This window comes from Neofelis nebulosa, chromosome 18 (assembly GCF_028018385.1).
Source record: "Neofelis nebulosa isolate mNeoNeb1 chromosome 18, mNeoNeb1.pri, whole genome shotgun sequence".
Classification (NCBI taxonomy): Eukaryota; Metazoa; Chordata; class Mammalia; order Carnivora; family Felidae; genus Neofelis; species Neofelis nebulosa.
In genome coordinates this window covers 43,531,458-43,552,339 of record NC_080799.1, presented here as the reverse complement: position 1 = coordinate 43,552,339, position 20,882 = coordinate 43,531,458, and the positions used below count along the sequence as shown (strand labels likewise).

The 20,882-nt window shown below is 62.3% G+C and overlaps 1 protein-coding gene across 3 annotated transcripts in view; it reads right to left on the bottom strand.

Annotated features, from left to right (window-relative positions):
• Positions 1-20,882, bottom strand: part of PKD1 (polycystin 1, transient receptor potential channel interacting) — a 44,583-nt gene that overhangs the window by 21,770 nt on the left and 1,931 nt on the right. For all 3 annotated transcript variants that reach the window (XM_058710064.1, XM_058710062.1, XM_058710063.1), the window contains exons 2-14: positions 7,985-8,056; positions 7,807-7,878; positions 7,333-7,502; positions 6,304-6,975; positions 6,026-6,209; positions 4,714-4,934; positions 4,197-4,312; positions 3,659-3,785; positions 3,097-3,344; positions 1,911-2,666; positions 985-1,116; positions 609-784; positions 280-413 (exon numbers count right to left, since the gene is read on the bottom strand). In XM_058710064.1, coding sequence (XP_058566047.1) covers positions 280-413; positions 609-784; positions 985-1,116; positions 1,911-2,666; positions 3,097-3,344; positions 3,659-3,785; positions 4,197-4,312; positions 4,714-4,934; positions 6,026-6,209; positions 6,304-6,975; positions 7,333-7,502; positions 7,807-7,878; positions 7,985-8,056 — 3,080 coding nt within the window. The remainder of the gene's footprint in view (positions 1-279; positions 414-608; positions 785-984; positions 1,117-1,910; positions 2,667-3,096; positions 3,345-3,658; positions 3,786-4,196; positions 4,313-4,713; positions 4,935-6,025; positions 6,210-6,303; positions 6,976-7,332; positions 7,503-7,806; positions 7,879-7,984; positions 8,057-20,882) is intronic.

Below are 20,882 nucleotides of genomic sequence, written 5' to 3'. Positions count from 1 at the left end.
GGGTCGCTGCAGGGCAAGGGTGGTGGGGTCACCAATGGTCACTGTGCATTCTGCGTGTGAAACTTCTGGAATTTTAAAAATAAGAGGTGACTCCCTTCTGAGCCAAAAGTGGGTCTGAGTAGGGGCCAGGAAGGTCCAGTTTCTGCCCAAGAGACTTGAATCATGGGGCTCAGTGGCCCGGACACCACTCTTTCACTCTATGAAGGGCCCCAGGCCACCAACCCAGACTGGGCAGAAGGGGGCTGTCCCCACAGCAGGGTGGCGGGCCCCAGCGCTCACCTGGGATGGCGTAGGTGTGTGTGACATTGTGCTCCACCAGCACTTGGGCGACTGCAGGGTCTGGCACCGGGAAGGACTCATTGTACGGAGGCTTGAACTGGCCAATCACCTGGTCCCCGTCCCCAAAGGTCCACCTGCCGGGCCACAGGCAGGAAATGAGCAGGCTGGAGTGGGAGCACGCTGGCCCGGCTGCAGCCGCTCCCCTCTCCCAGGGTCCCATGTACCCGCCACCTCCTGGCAGGTGAGGAGGGGCGGGCTGGGGGAGAGCCGGGCCTCAGCCCCACAAGGGCTCGGCTGGCTCCACTGCCCGCCAGACCAGGAGCACTCACAGAAAAGCCACCTCCACAGCCGAGTCCACCAGCACGTGGGCAGCCAGTGCCAGCGTGGCATTGGGGGGCAACACGGGTGGCACTGCAGACACCCAGAGGCCCCTCATCCTGTTCATCCGCTCCACAGTGACGTTATAGTTCACGGTGACATTGCTCACGTGGTTGGAGGCCGTCAGCTGTGGGGACAGGTAGCAGTGTGTGGGCTGCCAGGGGGTGGCGGGGAGGCCCAAAGCAGCGCAGGCAGAACCCCACCCTGCACTCACCCGCGGCCAGCCGGGGGGTCCTCGGGAAGCAAAGCGGAACAGAAGGCCAAGATGAGCACCGCAGTCCCGGCCCCGCCCCCAGCCCCGCCCCGCTCCCGGCCCCGCCCACCCACCGAGAGCTTGAAGACAGCAGCGCTCTGGTAGATGACGTTGAAGACCACATTGTGGAAGGTAAGGGACTGCTTGTCGTCTATAGTCCAGCGGAAGACCACGTCTGAGCCGGCCTCCACCATGGGGCTGTACCTCTGCAGGGAGGGCACAGTGTGGGCGGCGCTGGGGCTTTGGAGACCCAATTCTGCCCTAAGCAGAATTCCACCACCTGGACACGCCTCCCCAGGGGGTTTCCCAGGCCAAGACTTCAGACACCACGGGAGGTGGAGGGCAGGGGGAGGGGGGTGGGGCGCCTAGGGGGCCACGTGTCATAGGACTATGGGCTGACATGCCCTTTGACGTTTCAGTTCCTCCAGCTTCCTGTCTAGAAAGTGATCTAGCACCAGGGACAGAAAGAGCCCACCATCTGAGTCTCCGTGCACCCTGTCCCTGGGCTCCTGCCCGGGCCCGCAGTCTCAGCACAGGCTGCTTGGGAAGGCACGGGAGTCTCAAGAGGCCTCGCGGTTCTGGGTGTTTACCCGAGTCAGCCGACAGAACAGGTGTGAGCAGGGAGCTGAGGTCAGAGACGGCCCTTCTGACAGCCCGTGTGCAGGCCGTAGAGCTGGTGGCTGACCTGTGCGTGTGTGGGAGGGCGTGGGGAGACACCCCGAGCAGCAGGTATGGCACTGACAGCAGCAGGGTGACATGAGGACCACCCCCCCACAAAAGCACTCCATTCAGCATGATGGGAACGCAGCAGGGGCCTTGAAGACACTCAGGCTCCATGAGGGTAGAGCTGCTCAGGGGCCGTGGGAGAGACCGCAGATGCTCAGAGCTGCTGTTTGACAGGTGGTTCCTCACTAACTTGGGAACTACCACCGGTCTGAGGAGCCCAAGAACAGAACCTGCCCAGAAACCAACCCCGGGCCGCCTTCCCCACCTCACTCACCACCAGGACGCCTTGCAGCACCCGGGCTTCGGGGCTGGGTGTGGCCCGGAGGCCGCAGATGGGCTCCTCGGCCTTCACCTGCAGGCTGAGGTTGGCCCGGCCGGCGCTGTTCTCCACCACCACCTCCACCGTGTGCTCACCCTCACGGAGGCCGGGCAGGGCCAGCACCGAGAACAGGGTGGTGTTGGCCTCGAGAGCACAGCTGGGCACCAGGGCAACCACCGGGGCAGGGCAGGCGGCCTCAAAGGGTGCGCTGACATTGCCCCCAGGCCAGTGGGCCGTGGCCGTGGCGTTGGTGCCCGAGTCTACCCGGAGCACCAAGACCGAGCCGTTGGTGGGCACATAGAGGCGGCCATCGTGGGGGGTGGGATGGGCCACACGCAGGCCAGCCACCGGGGAGAGCACATCAAAGTCGCAGGACAGGTTGTGCGTGGACACGCTGTTGCCCACCATGGCCCGGACCTCATAGTGCCCAGGCCGCCGCAGCCCCGGGTTGGGCCTCAGGCCGAGCAGAGGGGTGAGGCGCTCTGTGGCGGCGAGCAGCCGCAGGGCGCAGGTGGGGCCAGTCGGGGCCACCTCCAGCTGGGCGGGCAGGTGGGCCAGCCAGGCCGAGGCCACGGCGGACAAGTACGGCGCCTCAGGGCCAGGGGGTCCAAGCGCCGGCGAGCAGTGCAGGAGGGCACCTGGTCCAGCGTCGTGCTGCAAGGTGACGAGGTCACCGGGGAGCAGGGGGCCGTCCTGGCCCTGGAAAGGGACCTGCAGGAAGGAGGCAGGCTGTGTCGGGTCCTCACAGCAGGACGCTGCAGGGCGGGGGGCTACAAGGGAGCACAGGACCAGGGTCTCCAGCAGGCAGGCGGGATCCACCTGGGGTAATCTAGACTCACACCCACAGGGGGCCCGGCTCTCGGGCACTCACTCACTCACTCACTCCCCCGGGCCCTCATGGAGGGGGCTGACAGACAGGCTCAGAGGGATGGGCCGTGTGCAGGGCAGAGGACCAGGATGCGGGCCAGGCAGGGGCAGGACAAGCAGAAGGGCCCGGGTGGCAGCTTCTCATGCTGGGGGGTGAGCAAGGACAAGGACAAAGCTGGAGAAAGGCAAGGGCCTGGTGCGCCAAGCGGAAGAGTGTACTGTCTGTGCTTCAAGGAGAGACCCAGGCCTCAGGCAGCAGGGCCAGCACACGTACTGAGTACTGGGTGGGAGGGCCTGCCGGCACGGAGAACAGAAACTCCTTCCAGAGCACACAGGAGGTCCCAGGGGGCCCTGGCCCTGACGTGGACGTGTTGGCACAGGCCCGGGGCCGGCAGAGCGTGTCCAGTGACAGGGGGATACCAGTTTGGGGGCACCAGCGTCCCTCTGGGGTGCACGCGGGCACCGGCAGAGCCTGGCTCTCCAGGGACGCGCTCTCGGGCTCCCCGCCATGTCCTGGGGCCCCTGCAAGGAGAGGAGGGGTGTCAGGGACCCCCGCTTGCTAATGAGCCCCAGTCAGGGACACCCCACCCCCAGGGAGACACAAGGTCTTGCCAGGCAGCACACCCACCCCCACCCCCACCATCCCTCCTCTATTCCTCCTGACACCAGGCCAGCTGACTGACTCAGGCGAGTCCCGGCGACACCGAGCAGGAGTCGGTTTCTCTACAGACCCCACTCTGTGCATCTCAAGGCTGGAGACCAGTCCGATAGCCAAGGAGCCACTACACGTGACGGCACAGACAGGTCCCCACTGCCCCAGCGGGACGGAGCCCCACCTGCTCCTCCCTCGGGCCGGAACACCTGCAGCCGCAGCTGGGCGGGTCGGTGGAGCTCCTGAGTGCCAAACTCGGCAGCGATGAGGAAGGCTTCTCTACTCAGGCCCAGGCCGGGGAACACCATCACCTGGGGAAAGGAGGACTGCTCAGCTCCACCGACCCCAGCCCCCGCCACCCCACCCCCCCAGCACCCACTGGGTCAGAGGGGAAGGAGCCCCCAGACAGGGCTTCACATTGTGGCTAACGGTCACTCGAGACAAAAAATCAGGTCAAAACCATCTGTGGGCAGCAGGACCCTGACCTTGTTTTTTAAAAATCCACAAACACCCAGAGAAAGCTGAGGAGCACTCAGAGCTCTCTGAGCTACCCGGGCGGGTACCTCTCCCCTTTGCACAGCAGTGGGCTTCCTACGCGTCTCTCCTCGGCAGGTAGGACGTTAAAGGTCCAAAAAAAAGAGCTTGTTTTTCAGAGACACTCACAAGCCAGGCCAAGGCTGAGTCTCCAGATCAGGTCGTGGAGGGTCCTGGGGTCAGCCTACCTCGACAGGCTCCTGGGGGGCTGACAGGGCCTCCTGCTGTGCCAGGGGACTCAAGGGTCCCTGCAGGTCTCCAGGGGGCGCTCCCACGAGGAAGTTCTCCGCATCCCACACAGGACCTGGGACAGCGCGTGTACAGTAAGGTGCTGGTCGCGGGCCAAGGAAGAGTGTCCGCGGGCCCCAGGCAGGGCCAGACCCAGGACTGAGCCACTTGTCGTTGGCCCCCCAGCCCCCTCCCCCTCTGTCTGCTTCATCTGGTACAGGCTCAGGTTGGGACCACAGGTGCTCAGCAAACACCAAACCGACACTGAGCAGCTAGGAAGGAGCCTGGGTGAGAGACGGGACTGTCCTGGGGCAGCCAGGAAACACTGTGTGGTTGGGGGCTCGGGGGGGGGGGGGGGGGACAGCCATGCGGAGGAGCTCCCAGGGTGGCCAGGAGACCTTTCATCGTTTAGGGAGGCAGCTGTCCTGGTCCAGGACACAAGGTGCCCCCTAGCCCCTCCGGTAGCCCCAAGCGCACCTCCAGGCCGGAGCTCACAGACGTAGCTGTGGGGCACCGAGCACAGGTCCGTGTTGCACTGCCCCGCGGGCCCAAGCCGCACACAGCGCTCAGCCGTGGCAGGGTGCGGCTCCCCAGGCAGCCAGTTCTGGCAGCTCTCCAGGCTGAAGGCCTCACCCCGCACAGCAGGGCCCGCCTCAGCCCCCTCCACAGCTGAGAAGCCAATCCACACGTCCAGGCTCCTGCAGGCAGACGGTGGGGGGAGAGGGCACTCGGGGGGGCTCTCCAAAGACACCCCTCCATCTGCCCTGTGTCTCTGGGAGCTTCTTCCTCGTTCCCTACAGCAGCCCCTCAGGTGAGACCTTGTCCCTCCCCCTGCTTTCGAGACGAGGAAAAATGAGGCTCAGAAAAAGGACCTGGCAAGCAAGGTGGCGGCAATGTCCACCCCCACCTGCCCATGGGGCCAGGGGCCCAGCTGAGGGCTCCTTGCCGGGAGAGGCCTCAATGTGGCCAAAGGCTGCACACACCCACGCTTATTCCGTGAGAAGGCTCCAGGTGTTGCATTTGGGGAGCAAGACGCCTGAACATCAGCTCCCCAAACGCTACACCTCACAGCTCTGACAAGGTAGGAGGGCCCTCCTGGGGACTGGGCTGATAGACACAAGGTCAGGAACGGGGACAAACGATGGCACACAGAGAGGAGTGAGGTGCTATAGTCAGAGCCGGGCACTGGGGCCCGGCTACCGCCAGTTAACCGAGTGACCCTGGGCAAGGGTCCGGACCATTCTGGGCCTCGAGTTCCTCTGGTGGACACTGAGGATGTCCAGGGTGCGATCCACACTGCAATCGACACCTCCCCAAACAGGGACTCTGGGAGAAGCAGGCGTCCAGCCTCCATTCCCTTCCCAGCCCTGGCAGGTGCTGAGAGCAGAGGCAGGGGCGATGCCTGCTATAGGAGAGCACATTTCCTCGCGGGCCTGGGGGGACGAAGGCGTCCAAGAGGTTCCTTGTGCGTGGGTGGCCTCCATGGTCACACCAGAACTGTCCCTGCCCCTGCCAGGAGGGGCTCGGCAGGGGACAGCAGGGGGTGGGCAGCACGTGGGACTTGTGATGCATCCCCTACCCTACCCGTACCTCCACATCTGTGTCTGAAACGCTGATGAGACGGTGTCGGATGAGCAGGGCTCCCAGGCCCCACTGAGGCCGGCCGGCCGGCCTTGGCCCCTCCAAGCACCCCCACCTCTCCTGATCCTCCTCAAGACTTAGGCTCTGTCTCCGACCCAGCATTCCGGGGATCCCACCTCACAGCCTGTCTGGGGGTGGGGGCAGGTACCTGGTGACCTGGGAGACCAGGAAGTGCTGGACGGCGGGACTGTCCACCATGGCCAGGGCGGCCCCGGCCCAGGCCCGGCACTGCTCCTGTGCCTGCAGCCAGGCGGCCTTCTCGGCCACCAGGCGGTAGCAGTGCCCATTACCGGGGAAGATCACGGTGTCCGAGGGGCAGAGCGGATGCACCACTGGGGAGTCAGCAGGCAGGGATGGGGGCATCAGTGTGGGCCCAGCCAGGACTGCCCCACCCATTCCAGCCCCTGGGGGCGAGAAGGCACCCACCTCGACCTGGCTCCTCGCCCAAAGACACAATACTGTAGGTGGCTTCCAGGCCGGAGCCACCACGATTTCGGACGCCAAGCTTGAGGGTCTCATCACTGAGTACCGAGACTGGACACTCGAGCTCCAGGGCAGCAGGGGCCGCCTCCACTTGCACCTTGGCCCCTAGCTGGGCTGCGCCAGCCCCCAGGGCCAGCACGGCTGTCACCTGGTAGTGGCCGGGCAGGGAATAGCGGTGAGTGGTGGCAGGACCAGCAACATCCACCTTAGGGGAGCCGTCACCAAAGTCCCAGTGTGTGGAGCTGACGGGCAGGGAGGCAGTGACATGGAAGGCTGCTGGCTGGCCAGAGGCCAGGGGTCCTGGAGGCCCCACCAGGGCGGCCCCTGGGGAGGCAGGGAAGACGTTCTCAAGGAGGGTGGGGCCCCCGCAGGCAGGGGCGAGGGGCAGCGGGGGGCTGGAGCACAAGGGTAGGCAAGCCGAGGAGGCGTTGGGGGGCTGGGCCGCCCCGCACAGGCACCAGCCCTGGTCCGAGAGGGCCCCGAGGCCCCAGCCAGCCGCAAAGCAGAAGGCGCCGCAGGCCTCGGGTGCCAGCGGGCCCTCGTGGACAGTAGAGAAGGCCACCGGCACCACGGCACCGGAGCTGTTGTCCGGGAGGCAGGCGATGTACTCCTCACCTGGACAGAGCAGACAGCCTGGTCCTGGGCGGGCCCTGCCCTTGCTGCACCCCTGCCCCCACCCTAGGCTGGTCCCCAGGCAGGCCCACCCCTACGGTGTCTGTGCCCCATCCTAGACCCCAGATCACGTCGCCACCCCCCCTCCCCCCGCCTGGCACTCACCACCCTCCCCTCCTCCCACCTGCACTGCTCCCTTGACCCCCGACCTGGTCTGTCTCAGCAGCCATAATTGCTGCCCAGGTGCCTCTGTTCCCAGAGTCCCACCTGCCACCACCCCACAGGCCGGTGACCCTGGAACACCTACGGGGTCCTAGCCGACAGAGAAGGACCGAGCTGGTCACATTCAGCCATACTCACCACAGCCGCTATCTGACAATGGGACGCCGAGCAGGGGCCGGCCAGCTAGGGGGCCGGGCCCAGCACACGTGGCCGCCTCGGGCCGAACCACGCGAACCCGCTGCTCTTCCACCCAGCGAGGCAGCCACGCCAGACCACAGTCACACTCCAGTGGGTTTCCGCTCAGGTTTCTGCAGGAGGCACAGGGCCGGGCGCTCAGGAGTCGGCAGGGCAGATGAGGGGCCCTCGAGGAAGTCTGCACTGGCCTCGCCCCAGGGAGTGGGGGCCGGCACACTGTTTCACCCCGACACACACAGCGTCCCACCACCCCTGTGGCAGCCCGCCGGGCCCTCGGAGGGCTCCAGCAGGCGAGCAAACAGCCCTCGGGGCCTGGTCTCAAATGGGAGTGGGCCCGGAGGCCAGGGCAGGACGGCAGGGAGGGTTACTGGGGGCCTCAGGGTTGGCTACCAACACCCACCAAAAACCACAACTTACATTTCACTTAAATTAAATAAATTAGCAAATAATCCTTCTTCTAAAGTAGAAATCTTGTTGTTACTTATATCCCTGGAAGAAAAGGGGGATTCAGCCGTGTCTGACGGGAGCCCCCATAACCGAAACGGTGACAGGTAGCCACCACCTGACCCCCCCCCCCCCCAGAGGGGACACTCACAGCTCGGTCAGTGCGGAGAGGTTCGCCAGGAGCCCAGCGTCCAGTGCCCGGAGCAGGTTGTGGGACACATCTCTAAGGAGCAGAGCGGCCACAAATCAGCACCAGAGCCCAGAGCCCCGGACAGGACACGAGCAGGTGCAGGCCCAGGCCCAGGCCCACCCCCAGAGGCTTCCTCACAGCCACAACTTGCAGCCTCCCACCCCCCACTCACTACACCTGGGACCAGGGTATGGGATCCAAACAAAGGAGCAGGAGAAGGCTGGGAGCCCTGAGCGCGCCATCCACACCCTGCCCCCACCAGTCCCCTGCCCCCCTGGCCCAGCATGGCAGCCCAAGGGTCTCCAGGGCCAGGGGCCTAGCTGTTGCCGGCTCCAGAAAGGAGATGGTCTCAAAATGCCCTGAGACACAGTGGGGCTCAAAGACCGATAAAAGGAGGAGACCCTGGTGGACAACCCCACAGCACAGCAATGCCAATGGAACGCAGCCAAGCCCAAGGCTAACAGGACCCCAGTAGAACACGGTCGTACACAGGTTCAGTGGGAAGCATCACCGGGCAAGAATCACCACGAAACGCAGGTTTACGCTATGTGACACAAGCTGCGCGTGCTGGGCCCTCCGGAGACATATTGACCCTGCAAGAGTCCACTCAAGGACACAAGATTAACACAGACAACACTAGCCACCAGGAATGAGAGACTGACCCCAATAAACCCCAGGAGGTTCAAAATCAAATGTGACAGGGGAACGTCTCAGCAGTGGGGAAAAACAAAAACCAAGACCCAAAGTTAAAGGTGACACTCTTCTAGAACCAAACAGACTGAAAGAATACAGGAGGACGCGACAGACTCTTCACAGCACGAAAGGACAGGCAGAAATAAAACATCCGAACCAGATGATCCAACTACAGAAAAACATGCAACCTCCACACAGAATATCAATAAAATCAGAAAACGAGCTGAGAAGAGCGCTAGCAATTTAGACAAGGGATCAAAGGCCCTAATGCCCTTTGCACCCACACTGCTAATAGACGGTGAGGACTACAGGGGAAAAAAAGACTTAAAGAACGTCAAATTAGTGAGAGAAACACAGAGGTCACAGATGGACGGAAAAAACGTTCCCTGTGGGTAACAATTGGAGACACCCCAATGGAAACAGCACGACAGCACTTTTATCCAAGTTGTGAACGTTTTCAGAACCGTGACCCCTGGTGCTGGCGACCCTGGCCCCACTCCTCCAGGAGAGTCAAAGCCTTTCAGGCAACACGCTCTGTAGCCAAAGATTCCTGGCTGGCCTGGGGGTGGAGGCCACAGTGGCCCCTGCCCATCTACTTCTTGGGACAGAGACCCACGAACCACCTTGACCTGGTGAACACCTCTGGTCACCTGCTCCACTGCTCCCCTCACCCCTTCCTCAGGCTCACACATGTCTGAGTAGACCCTGGTCACGGCCTCCAAAGTGATGACACCTGGGCCTCCCACCCGCAGAGCCTCTGCCCTTCCAGATGTCACCTCCCGCCCTCTGAAGTCCCCAGAACACCTCTCACCAGCCCTACCCCTGCCCCCAATGACAACCCCGTTGTGCAGAGGCCAGGGATCCATTGATGCCTCCTCCCAGCCTAACCATTCCTACGTCCTGCCAACCCAGCTCTTAAAACGCTCAAGACTCCCGCCTACCCCAGCCACAGCCCGCTCCAGACACCCCATCCCCGGACACCTGCCTGGCCCCCACCCAGCTCGCAATAGTCACCCTCTGAAACGGGTCCTGCTCTGCCCGGCCTGCTCCAAATACAGCAGGACCTTAGTCAGAACACGCTGGTGTGAAATCAAGGTCCTCCCAGGAGCCGAGGCACTGAGTGGCAGCTGAGACCAGGCCTCCATACAAACAGGCCCCCAAAAACACAGAGAAAGGGGAGAGTCCCGGGACCTTGCAGGCTGGGATGCCTGGAGCAGTACCCCTGCCTGGCTTGCAATGCCAGGAACCACGTCTGGAACCAGGCTGAGGAAATGACCCCCACCACGGCCCCTGACAGCTGCTTCACCGTGGAGACCCGCTGGCCACACAGCATCTCATGGCAACCAACAAGGGCCTAGGAAAGGGCAGGACCAGCTGGAGCCCTCTCACAGGGCAGCACTGCCGCCACCCCCCCCCCCCCGCCACCCAGGAGCCAGGGAAGCCGCAGAGCCCCTCCTGTCACCTGTGGGGCAAACCAGGCTTTACAGTCAGAGAGGCTGGAGCCGCCGGGCGGGGGCAGCCCCCTCAGGGGCAAGAAAAATCCAGGCGCAAAATGCAGTCCCTCTCTCTGCAACTGGACAAACGGAGATCTAAAGGAAGGGCCGGAAAGGGGTGCACAGTAACAACTCGGTCTTTTTTAAGTTTATTTATTCATCGAGAGAGAGAGACAGAGAAAGAAGGGGACAGAGAATCCCAAGCAGGCTCTGCGCTGTCGGCACAGAGCCCGATGCGGGGCTCGATCCCACCAACCATGAGATCATGACCTGAGCTGAATAAAGTCAAGAGGCAGGGGCTTAACCCGACCGCGCTACCCAGCCGCCCTGGTAACGTCTCAATCTTGGGAGCAGGCAAGTCCCCCCGCCCCCCCATTTCCCATACTCATTCTGCCCTTGAAAGACCAGAAACGGGGTGTGGAGACTTCCGTGCAGAAAAGGACAGACTGTCCGAGGGGACCTGGGATGGGGGCTTCAGAGGGGAGCAGACACAAGGGCGGGTGGCATGGGGGGCCAGGAGCCCCACCGAAGAGCAGGTTGGGGCAGCAAGGCTTCCTCCACCCTGAGGAGGTGTACTGTGACTGACAATGGGCTCAAGGCCAGAGCCCTGCCCGTCCCAGCAAGGTGCCCCAGATGAGGCGCTGGCCTCAGCGAGCATCTCGGTTTCCCACGGGCGGGAGGAGAAAACTCTGTGTGTTTGAGCGCGCATACACACGCATACACACGCATACACACACACACACACACACACACACACCTGCTCGTGTAGGTCCCAGGACCTCCAAGACTGGAGAGGCCTGACCCTGCCAGGTGGTTCCCGGGATGGGCTGGGCAGGCTGGGAGGCCAGGGAGATGCAGCCAGCCTCACACCCACTGGTCAACTACAATGTTCTGCAGTGGCAGTGGCTGTGCCATGAGAAACTTCCGTGAGACCTACGTACGGACCCCCGGATGTCTGAACTGAGGCTGGCAGGGGGCCTGGGCCTCTGAGGGACAATCAGGCTGCGGCGGCATGAGAACCAACAGTCCCAGGTGAGAGACGATCCAGCCAGATGCGACCCAGGGATGGTGGTGCACGGGGTGAGAGTTCCCAGGAGAGCTTCCCAGCTTGGGTCTCAAACACAAGAGGAAAGAAAGAAGGAAAATCCCTAAAATGTTTTTCCACATCCCGTTTTCTGGAAAATCCATCATGAGTGGCAGCTGCTGGGAGCCGCCTGTGGTGCCTGAGAAACCAGGGCAGCGGGTGGGAGGGGCAGGTCGAGCCCGGGGCCCAGGCCACTCAGCCAGCACCCACCCTGGCCTGTCAGGGCACCACTGTCCCTGGCCTCATTGGCCTGTGGCTCCAGGCCATCCTCAGCTCAGTTAAGTCCTCCATCCAGCTCCGCCTGGCCTAGCGCGCCCCACTGAGGCTCCCTTCCCCCACATGCGGAAGGCCCCACCGTCATGGTCACACAGTCACGGGCAATGGCCACGTGCTCCTTGCCTTCCAGGCCCCAGCTGAGCCCCTTCCCCCACCCCAGCACTCACCTGGGCCGAGCCTGGCCCACAGTGCACAGAAAACACCAGCAGGCTCCCCAGGACCCTGCTGGCCAAGGTCCCATACCCTAAGGGCAGAACCAGGACAGGAGCCAGGTGCCACACCAAAGGTCCTGAGCCCCAGCCCCCAGCCTGCCCAGATGTGGGAACATCTGCGTGGGCAGGCCACAATGACAGTATGCACTGGCAGGGATGGGAAGAGCAGAAGGGACCCTGAGGGGGAGCCCTGGGGGGACGCCAGAAGGAGGAAACTGAAAGGAACCCACAGACCCAAGGTCCCAAACAGCCACTTGTCCACATTTCCATCTGTTCTTGCCATCACTGCTCTGGGGGAACACCAAGGAGGCCTCGCACCAGCCCTGCTCCAACCCCCCAGCCGCTAGGACTTCCTCTGTAACCCCCAGGTGACATCATCACAGTCTGACACCCTGCCCCTACACCGGGGTCCTGCAATGCAAGGGGGAGACACAGCATGCCCAGGGAGCCTCTGCCGCAGGGGCCCAGCACAGCCAAGCACAGCAGTGTCCGGCCCCTCCTGGGAGGAGGGCCAGTAGCCTGGCCGGACAGCACCCTTAAGAGGTCCTGGGGCAAAGAGGGCCCACCCTCTGGGCCAGTTAGACACTCCCCGGCCCCTCCGAGGCCCACACAAACAACCTCCAGGGACCCCAAGGCCCAGGCTGCAGGGGTCAGGCCAGCTTAGGGAGGAGGTGGGTGACCTGGGGACACACACACCACCAGGGGGCAGGCACACATCCATGACAGCACAAGACACATTTCACCTCCCCAGGCACCAGGGATCAGGCCGAGAGGCTGGCCTTCCTTCTCCTCCCCCAAAGTGACCCAGCAGTCACCGGGGAGCCCAGTCTGTCCCCCTGTGCCGGGATGGTCCTGACTCCCTCCGCTTTCCAGACCAAACATTCTCTCGGGCCTTGGGGTTCAGGCATCCAACCGAATGTCCCTGTATGTCTAAGTCTGATCCTTCCTGCTCAAAGCAGAAGCCTAGTGGAGGGATCCCTGCTTCGACTACGGAGGTGGGAGTGCCGGCAACAGCTGCTGAAGGACCCCATCCCATGAGCCACGGCAGCTCCCCTGTGCCGTCTGCACACAAGGCTCAGCACTTATGACCCGCCCCTGCTCACATCCCAGGCCGGGGAGGGCAGGGCAGGGCAGGGCAGGGCAGGGCAGGGAGAGATCAGAAGGGGCTGCACTGGTAAAGTGGAGTGGGTCAGGGTGTGTGAAGGTGGAAGCCTGAGGATAGGATGGCCACAGTCAGCACGTCCTGAGAGTTCCTGAGTCTGGGGGTCTCCCAGAGCAGTCCCCTTCTAGAGTGGAGGAGCCAGAGGCCCGGGATAAGCTGGGACCCTGTCCCGCATCCCTGAGCAGCCTCAGTTTCCTCCTCTGCCAAAGAGAGGAGTGGCCCCTGTGCCCGCTCCCCAGTCCAGATGCTGGGCGGGGTCTGGGGGCCAGCCGGAGCCCCCAAGGAAACATCTGCGCATTCCAGACACATGTGGTCAGCGGCGGGGGTGAGTGCCAGGCCCCAGCCTGTCACCCCCACCCCTGAGCTGGCCGCCGCACTGGAAACAGGGCTTGGCGGGGGCGGGGGGGGGGGGGGAATGAGCTCTGGAGGGGCCTCTGCAGAGGTTATGTAACCCACTCCTTGTGAGCCAGCAGCTGCCTCCTCCCTCTGGCAGGACAGGACGGCCTTGCTGGAGGGGGAGAAGGTACCCCACACCCCATCCAACGCCCAGGGCTCCGTGCTCCTCCCTCCATCCCTCACAGGCCTCCTGGAAACACAGCCTGGGCTGGCCTGTCCTCTCCCCGGAGGCCCCACAGGTCTCATCAGCCCAGCCAAGGAAGAACCCCGCATGCCCCCCTCCCGCCCTCAGGAGCCAGGCCCAGGCACAAGGGGAGAGGCCAGAGTGCTGGACCTGGGCCCCTACCGCCCCCCTCCCCCCCACCTCACTAGCAGCACTGGGGGCAGGCGGCTGGGAGCCCAGCACCCGAGCCAGTTTGAGTGTAATAACCTCATTCTGTTTTCATTCCATCTATTTATGGCGAGCAAGGCTGGCTTCCAGGACCGGAAATGATGATGTTTAAATTAATGAATTCAAGTTTAGGAAGGAGCGGATTTGAAGACAAACATGCCGAGTGGGCCCGCGGGGGAGGGGCAGGGGCAGGGGCAGGCTCTCCGGAGAGAAGGGACAGGGAGGGCCCCTCCGGCCCCAGGGCATCAGCAAGGGGCTGTCTCAGCCACCAAGGTGAGGAGGAAAGGCCTGCCGAGGGAACCTTCCAGATCCAGGAAGTGGCCCACGTTTCTCAGCATCTTATGGGGCCCCCTCACCCAGGCTCTGCCCTCCCACAAGTGGACCCTCACCAGGACAGGACACGGGTATCTGGGGTGGTGATGCTGCTGGCCTAGGAAGCCCTGGGACCACAGGCTGGGCTGGGGCATGGGGGCGGGGGTGGGGGCGCCTCTGACCTGCAGAAAGGAGATGAAGGTATGGGGTGTCCCCCACACTAGGAGGGAAAGACATCCTCTGGAGGAGAGGTGTTCCAGGTTCAACTCACCAGAGGTAGCCACCTTCAGGGCATTAACAAGGCAGGGCTGCCCAGGAGAGGGTCCAGCTTGCCCCTCCACCCGCAGCTGGGAATTTGGGCAAGGGGAGGAAAGGACCAGTAAAGTAGGGGGGCAGTGGGGGAAGCAGCCTCCCTCCAGATCTGGCACCGTGCCTGGGTACCACATCCAGACCTGTCACAGCCAGCCAGGAGCACACACCATCCCCTCCCGCAGGTGGTAGTGCTGGGGCTCTGGGAGGCCACCCTCCTCACCATCACGCCCACCATCACCTCCCAGAGTCGGAAGACTGGACAAGAACAGCCGGGCTCCTCCCCATTCTGGCTGGGGAGCTGGCATGTGGTCTCTGGCCTTCCAGGGACACAGACATCACCCACTCGGCTGCTGGGCACAGACGACCGTGCAAACCAGCCTGACAGCAGGGTTACAGAGCAGTGTGAAGGCACCAGAACCTGGAGGCTGCCAGCGCTGTTAGCCTTGCCCTGAGCACTGGCCTTCGTCCCCTGCTTAAACCAGCAGGAAAAGCTGGCTTCTGGCCCTGCCTCAGGACAAAGCCCTTTCCAGGGTGGCCCCCAGCACCCTGGAGCGAGCTCCGTGCCTTCAGGGCCCAGGGGGGCTGCTAAAGTCGGAGCCACCACACTTGTCCAGGCCGGGGCCCACAGCACCTCAGGGAGAGAAAGAGCCCTGCCCACCTTGGCCACAGATGCAGCCCCCTCCCTGGCACGGGCGGCTGGGCACCACCGGGCCCCTTGGCGGAGACGGCTGCCAAGCCACAAAGAACGAGGTGTTCCGGGAAAAAAGGACGTGAGCTGCATTTTCCAGCTGCGTTTTGTTCAACAGCAAGACTGCAGGCACGCTCGGCCGGCGCCCCCGCTGCACGCGGCCCACCCCGTGGACACAGCCCCGCCTTGGCCGGCTGGAGACACACAGGCACCCAACTCGGAGGGCCAGGCCCCAGTGTGCCCGGGGCCAGACGGCCGCCACCACCCCAGACAGCGGCAGGACACACGGGGTGTTTTCATTCCAGAGTGCTCAGCGGGCTGGGCCCGTCTGGGTTCCCGCTGCTGGCGCTGGCCACTGCAGAGTGTTCCGGAAAGGAAAATGTGCATCTCCATCCAAAATGGCTTCCTTACTTGACACCAAAGCCCAGCCAGGGTCTCCCTCGAGAGCCAGGGTCTCAAGAGCCGTGGGGGAAACACAAGTGGTGGGAGAAATACCCCCCACCCCATCCCAGGGGTAGCCCGTGGGGGCAGGACCCACGTCCCACAGGGCCCACCCAGCCAGCTGTGATAGGACAGTGGCCAGAGACTCACTGCTCAAGGCCAAGGCAGAGCAAGAGAGAGAGAGGAGGAGGAGGCCCCTACAGGAGACGACACTCTGGTCTCAGGGGAGAATCACAAGATGAGCCTGCAGGGAAGCAGGAAAGGGAAACTGAGTCTCACCAACCCCGAGCACCTACACTGCTAGCCCAAGGGAGATCACAAGGCTGTGCCATGTGCGTGACCACAGGCAAGCAGCAGGAGGGTGCCAAGCGGCTCTCGTGGCCCTGGATCTCAATGGCGCCACATCATCCCAGGTCACAGAACAAGGTGACCACGAGAATTCACACGTTCTGTTTATACCTCCAAGCTTCCAAGTGTCACGAATCTGTACTCGAATGCATCAGAAACACAAACGCATAAAACTGAGATCCACACACCAGAGGAGCGCACCAGGCCTCACGAATCCCCACCGCTGCGCGACCCTGCGTGGAAGGCACCCCCGAGGTCAGACCAGGGGCGGCAGGAAGGCTTCTGGACACCAGGCGTCCCTGAGGTGGGTGCTGAGGGTGTGCAAGGGTCCGCCTGCTGGGGCTCTCTTGTGCCTGCCCCATCGGCCGTGGGGTCTGAGCAATGTGCTCAGATCTGAGTCACCAGCACATGTGCTCCGGGGGTCCTCTCCTCGGGCTTTTGTCTGTCAGCGGGCAGGTCCGAAGGACCCACTTCCCGGCAGCCGGTGCTTGAGGACAAAGTAACGGGCTCCAAGAACATGGGGGAATAGAACCGAGGGCCACTTGGGCAACAGTTACGATCACTGTGGCCTCAGCACTGAGCCTTGTGGACGAGCCCACAACCCCAGGAGGGCATCTATTCACGGTGCCTGCCTTGCAGGTGTGGAGACTACAGCTCAGGAAGGCTGAGTGACTCAGCCAAGGTCACGCAGAAAATGGGGGAGCCGGGGGGCGCCTGGGTGGCTTAGTCGGTTAAGCGTCCGACTTCAGCTCAGGTCATGATCTCGCAGTCTGTGAGTTCAAGCCCCACATCGGGCTCAGTGCTGACAGCTCAGAGCCTGGAGCCTGTTTCGGATTCTGTGTCTCCCTCTCTCTCTGATCCTCCCCGTTCATGCTCTCTCTCTGTCTCAATAATAAATAAATGTTAAAAAAAAAAAATTAAAAAAAAAAAAAAGAAAATGGGGGAGCTGGGACGTGACCCAGGTCTGACTTAGGGCCAGAGTCCTGACTCCTGGGTCCCCACGCTTCCCTCCTAGAACCAGGCAGGAAGTCAGCGGGAAGAACCACAGCGTGGATGGCCGAGGGAAGTCCAAGGAGGGAGCTGGGGCCGAGGGCTGCACAGGGCAGGGCCGAGCAGGCAGCTGAGCCCAGATCCCACCCAGTCCCTCTCAATCCCGCTCAAAGATGTCCCCACTGCCACCTCGTCGAACCGGGCCCCCGTGCACAGCTCCAGGGCTCTGCTCCAGAACGTGCTGACAAAATCACTTCTCTGCCACAACTCACCAGCCATGTGACCTGAGGAAGTGACTCCACCTCGGGAAGCCTCAGTTTCCCAGCCTGTGAAACGCATCAAGTGTGGTTCCAACCCCACAGCACTATGGCAAGGCACTGAGAGATCAAGGACAGAAAAGGCTTAGCAAGGAGCCCAGAACATGGCAACACAGAGGGAGAGGACGAGACAGTGGTGGGGAGTGGGGGTGCGCACCCCCCCCAGCTCTTTTCTTCAGAGATTTGTTTTTTAATTCGGATGTAATTCACATGCTCTGAGGTTCACCGTCGTGAAGTATACAATTCAGTGGTTTTTAGCATCTTCTCAGGGTTGTGCAACCATCACCACTGTGTGATTCCACAACATTCTCATCACCCCACACAGAAACCCCACGCTCCTTGGCCGTCATCTCCAAACCCCATCCCCCACCCCAGCTGGAGAAAACACTCATCTGCTTTCTGGCTCCGTGGATTTGCCTGTTCTGGACATTTCCTACCGGTGAAATCATTCAACACGGGGCCTCTAGTCCGGCTTCCTTCACCGAACATGTGTTCAAGGCGCATCCAGGCTGTTGCAGGTGCCAGCGCTTCGTTCCTTTTGACGGCTGGGTGGTACTCCACCGTGTGGACGGACCACATTCCGTGGATCTGCTCGTCTGCCGCTAGACACCGGGGCTGTTTCCACGTCTCTGCAACCGTGGGTAGTTTATGGGTAGACACGGGTTTTAGTTCTCTTGAACAGACACCCGGGAGCAGAAATGCTGGCTCCTACCGTGACTCCACACTTAATCTTTGCAGGAGCTGGCAGACGGCTCTCCGATGTGCCGCCCCATTTTACGCCCGCCCGTGGTGCGTGAGGGTTCCAGCTTCTGCACGTCCTCACCAACACGTGCTCTGACCCGTCTTTGGTGATAGACCTCTCACTGCGGTTTGATCCGGGTTTCCTTGAAAGCTGGATGCTGAGCATCTTTTCACGTGCTCACTGGTCACCCGCGTCTTTACTGGAGACAATGCCTGTTCAGATCCTTCACCCATTTTCACTTGGGCCGTGTATGTCATCGGCATCGACCTTGTGTAAGACGCCCTTCGTTTACGCTCTGGCCGCAGGCGCCCATCACAGAAACGGCCTGCACGTGCTCGCCCCTGCAGGTGGGCCCATCCCCAGAGGCGGCCGCCCTCACGGCTCCCGGGCGCCGCTGGGCTCCCGAGGGTTGGCTGCTGGCACTGTGGGCGTTCCGGTGTCGGTCCCTTCTCGTACCCAAGTGTGCACACGCAGCCAAGGCCTCCCCACTCGCCCTCCCGCCCAGTTGGGGGCCAACCACACCCTGAGGCTGGCAGGTGCCCTCCTGTCTACAGCTCTGGCAACTCAGCCTTCCGTGTCCCACTGGGAAACCACGGCTACACGTGCGTTTCTCTCTGATTTCCAAGCGCAGGCCGGCCACACCGTGCAGCTCGGGGAACGTGAGGGGAGAGCAGCTGGGCACGCGGGAGGTGCCAATCCTCCCGAGACCCATCTCCACGCAGCAGCCAGTGTTCCCTGCCACTTCCATCAGGGACCCTTCAATGCCACCCTCCCCGCCTGCTTCTCCCACACCTCCGTCACCTCGAGCCTCAGAGACCCCTCCAGGCTGTCCCCGTCTGGCACGCACTCCCTCAGACCTTGCAGCGTCACCTACGCCGGGGGCTCGTCCAGGCAGCGCCTCCAAAGCAGCCCACTCCCCGCATCTGTGTCTTCGGTTTAACATGGGCTTGACCGTAATAACCGAGCCTCACAGACTCTAGGCACGGGGCGCAGCACACAGCAGCCAGGCTCTCCGTCTGATGACGAGGACTCAGGGAGGGGACCCTCTGTGGCCAGGCCAGTCCTCAAGGCAGCAACACGCGTGGCACGTACAGCCGGACACATTATGCACACACCGGGCCCAACGGCCACAGGTGCCACCTCCCCTCACGCCCGTGTGCCATGCAGATGCTGGGGGCCCAGCCTCCCCCGTCTCCCTCGCTCCCTCCTGTCATTTAGGGGCGAGGCCCTAAGTACCCCCAGGTGACAAAAGACCCTAAGGTCCTGATATTTCCCTCCACGAACCAAGTCCCCACCGAGTTCCTGCTCCAAACCTAGTCCTACAGACCACCGACGGAAACCAACAGCACACATCCCGAGAAGGGGGTGGCCGACAACAGCCAGCCACACGTGACACTGATCGACAGACCACAGCTGGAGGAGCACCGTCATATCCAGACCTCTCTCCTGTGACCAACATTCTACCTTCATGCTGTCCTGTCCCATGCAGTAGCCACTGGCCACAAGCGCCTCCAGGGTACTTGAAATGTGGCTTGCCACACAACACAGCTCTGGACTGTCAAACTACAGGAAACGGAGGGCAGCGGGACAAACCAGATGTCGCCATGGTGATGGCAGAGGTGCAGTTCAAGCCCAGACCCCAGTCGGGGCCGCTTTCAACAAGCAGCATAAGGAAGGAAAGAGATGTGGGAAAACGGATACCTCGTCAGAAGACAGAGCACAGTAATTGCACTGTGTGGACCGTATCTGGATCCTAATTCAAACTACTCAAAAAACAGAGACAATCCAAAACCTAAACACACTAGACACATACTGAGATCAGGGAATCACCCACTGTCTTAGGGGAGACCACGGTGTGGCCATCCACTCCAAAATGCTTATACATCAAAGAACGAGAGAGCTGGAATTTGGTTCAAAAACGGAGGTGGGAGCGTGGAGGGCAGGGCAGAGGGCAACGGGTCCATGAGGTTCAGCACAAAACTTTGCCTACTTCTGTGCATGTTCCAATGGTACACGATGAAGCTTTAAAAACAGCAACTCTTTGCTAGTGACGTCACCTCTCTCAGGCCACCTAACCAGCAGCACCATCTCACCCAGGAAAGGCTTGGTTTCAGAAGCCCAGGCCATCCTGCATGATGAGGCGCTGAGGCCCCGAGTCCCCTGTGGGCCAGCCTTGGTCCTTATACCCGTCTGGCCCTGGGGCACCTCAAGCTATACGAGGAGTCTCATGGAGGGGTGGCCACGGGACTGATGACACAGGTACCAGGCCTGAACCGCTGGCGGCACCCAGAAAGCAGGGCTGCTGGGGCCCCTGGGCACGCACACCCTTACCCAGCAGGCTCCCTGCCCTCTCTGAGCTTGGTCCCTCTCCCTTGGAGAGGAGAAGACTCCCCTATCTCCCTCTCCCTGAGCACAGGGCTTGCAGGGTTGACAGGCTGCTGGGGCAGCCGACAGAGCCCAGATGGTGGTCTGGGGAGCCAGTGAGGAGCCCGATCTCCCTCAGTTCCTGGCCCCCAGCCTCCAGAAATCTCCCAGAGGCAGCTTCGGGGTGTAAAGGACAGTGTGGGGTATCCCCTGATCCCCATCTACCTACTTCTCAGGGTCCCATCGCAAGCTCAGCGGGTCGCTCCAGCAACCTGGGAATCCTGTCCTGTCAGGCTGGGCCAGCCCGCCAGTTCCCAAGACCAGAGCCTAAGGGGACACACACGAAGCAACAGTCCTGGGCTCCATCACTGTGCTCAAGAGGCTCCAGAGCCTGCGCCCCGCTGCAGGCCCCCCAGTGACCCACCTCTACAGTTGATTTCCTGCACAGCTCCTGGAGGCCAGCTCAGCACCAGGTGCTGGGGAAGCAGGGGAACCAGAGAAGAACAAGAAGGAGCCAGGCCTGACCTCGGCAGCTCCCAGCCAACCAGAGATGGGTAACTTCACTCACAGCATCCAGAAGCAGGTGGGGCGCATCGGAAGCGATTATACAGGGGCTGGGGCAGGCGACACGCCCATTT